Here is a 4945-nt window from a genome sequence, read left to right on the forward strand (position 1 = left end):
TTCTAACTCAACTCGTGGATCGGAACGTGGCTCCCCTCCAAACGCGGCCGGTGACTTGTAGGACCCCAGCCCTGGCCTCGGCCGCCGCGCACGCCCTCGGAAGCCTCGGCTGGGTAGGAGCGCGAGCCGGCCGCGAGTGTCTCCGTGCGCGCCACGGGCGGGCCGAGGGCTGATTGGCGGGGGGAGGGTCCCCGGAGAACCAGTTTGGGATTTGTCGTGAACAGCATGGAGGAGAATGACCCGAAGCCCAGCGAAGCGGCGGCGGCGGAGGGGCAGCGGCAGCCGGAATCCAGCCCCAGCGGCGGCTCGGGCGGCGGCGGCAGCCCGGGCGACGCGGACACTGGCCGCCGGCGGGCTCTGATGCTGCCCGCGGTCCTGCAGGCGCCGGGCAACCACCAGCACCCGCACCGCATCACCAACTTCTTCATCGACAACATCCTGCGGCCCGAGTTCGGCCGGAGGAAGGACACGGGGACGTGCTGTGCCGGCGCGGGAGGAGGACGAGGCGGTGGAGCCGGCGGGGAAGGCGGCGCGGGCGGCGCGGAAGGAGGCGGCGGCGCGGGCGGCGCCGAGCGCCTCCTGGGGTCTGGCCGAGAGGCCCGGCAGAACGCGCCCAGTGCGCCCGCACCGCTGCCCGGCGGTGGCGGCGGCGGCGGCGGCGGCGGCGGCGACTCTCCGGGTGACGGGGAAGGCGGCTCCAAGGCGCTCTCCCTCCACGGCGGCGCCAAGAAAGGCGGCGACGCCGGAGCCCCCCTGGACGGGACGCTCAAGGCCCGCGCCTTGGGCAGCGGCGACCTGTCGGTGAGCTCGGACTCGGACAGCTCGCAGGCCAGCGCCAACCTGGGCGCGCAGCCCATGCTTTGGCCGGCCTGGGTCTACTGCACGCGCTACTCGGACCGGCCTTCTTCAGGTGAGCCGGTCGTGGGGAGGCCCGCGGGGTTGCGGGGCGGCACTGGCCCGAAAACTTGCCGGGAGGAAGAAGACACCAGGACACCCCCCCCCCCCCCAGCACACACAAAGACGCACAAACAGGGACTTTGTGTGCGGCTGACGCTGGCCAGGGCAGCGGCTGAGGAGGAGAGGGGGCTGGACTGATTCGCAGGGGGGTACAGATTGCTTTGAAAAACAGAAGCGACAGGACCTTCCCTCTCTGTCTTGCTTTTGGGGCCACTACCCGAAGTCCCTAATCTGCCACTCTCCTGGCTGGAGTTTATTTGGTGACACCGCGGGTGGCAGGAAGACTGGCCTAGAAGCTAGCACTCTTAACCCTTTCTCCGTTCTTCCAACTCAGTCCAAACCCAGGACCCATGTCGGGGTCCCCGCAGACCTAGACTCCTCCTACGACCCAGTTATCTCAGATGAAGTCAGGGAAAAAAGAGCTAGGTTCCAGGCTCTTCCTTAGACCCCTGGGCCCGGGCTGAGGAGGGAGGAGCAGGGGATAGAGATAGGGAAGGGATGGCAATAGAGGGGCCCTTCGCTCCGATTAGATTACGTTGCCTGATTGCAGGGTAGGGGAGCTCAGCCCCCATCTTGCACACTGCTGGGAGGAGGGAGGCCTGCAGTCCCCCCAAAGAAAGGACCTTCTCCTGGAGGTTTCCTAGAGCGGCTCCCAGGGCAGAAAGAAGCCGATTTCTGCGGGAGGGTGGGTGGAGGGGCCCGCGGGTGTGTGCAGGGGTTCTGGGTATATTTTTCATAGATCTGGATTTTTAAAAGCTAAATGCACATCCATGTAGAAATCATCGGTTACATGAAATGGGGGTCCGCGGCTGCAAACCGCCATTAGGAACGGACTCCATTTGTCCCGGAGCTGGTAATCCAGACCCGACCCCGCTGCCCCCCCCAACCCTCAACTGTTTTGTGGGGTTTGTTTACCCAAATCCCAGCACAACTGAGTCTCCCCTTGGCCGCCTTCCCTCAGAAATGTGTGTGTATATTTCTGATGAAATCCACATTTCTCCAGCTAGATCTGAAATTTGCTCCATTGTTCTCGCCTCCCTCCTTTGTTAATATTTAATTAACATATAGACTCACAATGCGGCCAGCGAGGAGCCTCGGCCCGGCTTTGTGCGGTGGCAGAGTCCCGGCCGCGCCAGGCCCGGGTGGCCCGAGGGAGCCCCGCAGCCTGGCCGGGCCACAGTCGCTGCTCTTCCTGGACATAAAAACAAAAGAAAACAAAACAAAAAAACACCAAACCAAACAAAACAACAGCAACAACAAAAACAAACAAGCAACAACAGCAAAAAAGAAACCCATAAGGTGTAACGTTTGTGTTTCTTGGCCTTTTAGAAAGAAGAAAGGCAAAGAGTTTTCTTTGCCGATGTTTGCTTCTGTTTCTCAAGTGTGTACGTTTTGAAAGAAAAGGAAAGAGAACTAAAAATTCTGATCTTAGGGAGATTTCCTTTCCGCAAAATGGTGTGTATCGTTTTACGGGCTGGTTCGTGTGTGCAGGAGGAGTCTGGAGGGTAGGGCGCGTGCTTCCCCGGGACAGTGGAGGCGCAGAACCGGCTCCCGGAGCACGAGGCCACGGTCGGGTCTGCGCGGGTGCGGGGCCTCGCGAGGCCTCCGGGAGCCACCGCTAACCCTTTGAGCGCGTCCCGGCGGCCTCTCGATCAAAGCCCGCCCGCTGGCGCGGAACCCGCGCCCCAGGCGTGTGCGCGATGGTACCGGTGGGTGTGCGCGCGCGGGGGTGGCTGTGTGCGCGGGGCCGCGGCTGTGAGTGTGGGTCTGCCCCCAAATCCAAAAGGCCGGGAGTTTAAGCCGAACGGCCCTTGGAGACCCCTCGCCGTCGCCCACAGCCCCTCTTCCTGAGTTTGCCTTCCGAGAGCGCACGGCTGGGTCCGCGGACAGGGAGTTCTCTGTGTCCGCTGCGTCTCGGGACCAGCCGGCCCCGCGCCCCCCGCTTCACTCTCCGGGTTCCGGGCTGGTGCAGCCCGCGGCGTCCGGCGAGATCCCTCCGCCGCTGCTGCGCAGGGTGGCGGGGCTGTCCCCTGGCCCTGCAGGGTGGGCTCGGGCCCTCGGCTGAGACCATGGGGGTTCTGGCAGCTTGAGGGAGCCGGCAGGGGTCCAGCCTCCCTGCTGCGGGGCGTCTGGGAAGGAGCTGGGGCCGGAGCTCCCCCAAAGTTGGTTCACTTCCCAGAGTAAGAAACACACGTGCAGCCCAGCCTCCCTCCCCTAACGGCTTTTGCCGTCTCTTCCCTCAAAGACACCTTTGTGGGGCTGAATTTCTTGATACCAACAAAAAGAAAGCACTTGGCCCTCCTCTCTGCTCCCCTCACTCAGGCCTTTTCAGGTGGTGGGGTCCTAGAAGCCTTGCCACCACTGTCCCACAGCAATCTCGAGTGGTGCAGGGGGTGTCCCAGCGGGAGGAGACCCGGGTGGGGGATCAGAATCCTCTGCACAGGTCAGCTGGGTTCCTCTGCGGCCTCCGGGGAGGCGGCTCCAGTCTGGGGGAACCCGGTCCCCTCTCCTGCCTGGGAGACTTGGTGGGAGGTGAAGGGGGAGCTCTGAGTGGCTCAGTGATCCTTCCCCATCCCGGAAAGGATCCGTGTGCTCCCTCCTCTCCAGGAAGGAAACAATGAACTTGGGCCCGCAGTGCTGTTTAGGGGAGGCAGAAAGGGGGCTGGGGGGTGGAGGCAGAGCCAGGGCCTCTCCCATTCTCTGGATGCACCTGCCCCCTGACTCCCGCCACCCCTGGCACCTGAGGGTATCCCCTGTGGGCAGCCAGTGGGCATCCTGTCACCATTCTCTGGGCTCCTGCCGCTGCTCTGGCTGCCTCTCCCCTCCCCCAACCTTTCCTCTGGCCTCCCCTGGGCCTCCCTCCCCTTACTCCAGGACAGAGAGGGATAGCAAAGGCCTTGCTAGGAAGTTTGGGGGCTTTTCTTTCCTGCAGGAGTTTTCCTTTTATCTGGAGACCTTTCTTTCTTCTTCTTTTTTTTAAATCTTAAGTAAACTCTGTGCCCCATGTGTGGCTGGAACTCAGACCCCCAAGATCAAGCCTCCTATGCTCCACCCCACCCCCCCAGCCAGCCAGGTGCCCCTGGAGACCTTTCCACTAAGCCTGCCCCTACCCCTACACACCCCCTTACACCCCATGATGTCCGGAGCCTGGCTTTCCAGGGGTGGGTCCTGGAAGTGGCCGACGGGGACCTGAGTCGGGACCTGAGTCGGCAGACAGGCCTGGAGCCCTCCTAACCCAATTCTCTGTGCACCGTGCCCGCCCAGGTCCCAGGTCCCGCAAACCAAAGAAGAAGAACCCCAACAAAGAGGACAAGCGGCCCCGCACAGCCTTCACGGCGGAGCAGCTGCAGCGGCTCAAGGCCGAGTTCCAGACCAACAGGTACCTGACCGAGCAGCGGCGTCAGAGCCTGGCGCAGGAGCTCAGCCTCAACGAGTCGCAGATCAAGATCTGGTTCCAGAACAAGCGGGCCAAGATCAAGAAGGCCACGGGCAGCAAGAACACGCTGGCTGTGCACCTCATGGCCCAGGGCCTGTACAACCACTCGACGACCGCCAAGGAGGGCAAGTCGGACAGCGAGTAGGGCGGGCGGGCGCTGGGGCCGGCCTCCGTCGGCGCTAAGCAATGCAATAATGTAAAATCATAAAGGGCCAGTGTATAAAGATTATACCAGCATTAATAGTGAAGATATCGTGTATTAGCTCTGGTTCTGCAATATTCTATGTATATATAATTTACAGGTGGTGTAAAATCCAAAATAGCTGACTATAAAATATTTTTGAGTTTTCCAGTGTTTATGAGATTATGCTAATTTTATGATTTTTTTTTTTTTTGCGGAGGGGGCTGCTTAGGGTTTCATCTTTTCTAATCCCCTAGGCTCCGTTGTGGGACTTGGGACACTTTTATTTTTTAATTTCAAAAGAAGAAAAAAATTAAAACAACTTGCTGAAGTCCAAAGATTTTTATTGCTGCATTTCACGGGACTGTGAA

General features: G+C 60.8%; 1 protein-coding gene across 1 annotated transcript; it reads left to right on the top strand.

Annotated features, from left to right (window-relative positions):
- The first annotated feature begins 225 nt into the window (after positions 1–225).
- LOC111154350 (engrailed homeobox 2) lies at positions 226–4538 on the top strand. Its single transcript, XM_022513909.1, has 2 exons — positions 226–910; positions 4222–4538. The coding sequence occupies exons 1-2, from the start codon at positions 226–228 to the stop codon at positions 4536–4538; spliced, it is 1002 nt and encodes a 333-aa protein (XP_022369617.1).
- Positions 4539–4945: the final 407 nt, after the last annotated feature.

The sequence above is a fragment of the Enhydra lutris genome, unplaced genomic scaffold (genome assembly GCF_002288905.1).
Source record: "Enhydra lutris kenyoni isolate GAN:26980312 unplaced genomic scaffold, ASM228890v2 scaffoldscaffold37, whole genome shotgun sequence".
NCBI classification, from domain to species: domain Eukaryota; kingdom Metazoa; phylum Chordata; class Mammalia; order Carnivora; family Mustelidae; genus Enhydra; species Enhydra lutris.

What these genes read in the sequence shown, in the direction of transcription:
- LOC111154350 (XM_022513909.1), top strand. Translation starts at nt 226, where the DNA reads ATGGAGGAGAATGACCCGAAGCCCAGCGAAGCGGCGGCGGCGGAGGGG. An exon ending in CTCGGACCGGCCTTCTTCAG is followed by an intron (nt 911 to 4,221) that starts GTGAGCCGGTCG and finishes GTGCCCGCCCAG; the next exon opens with GTCCCAGGTCCCGCAAACCA.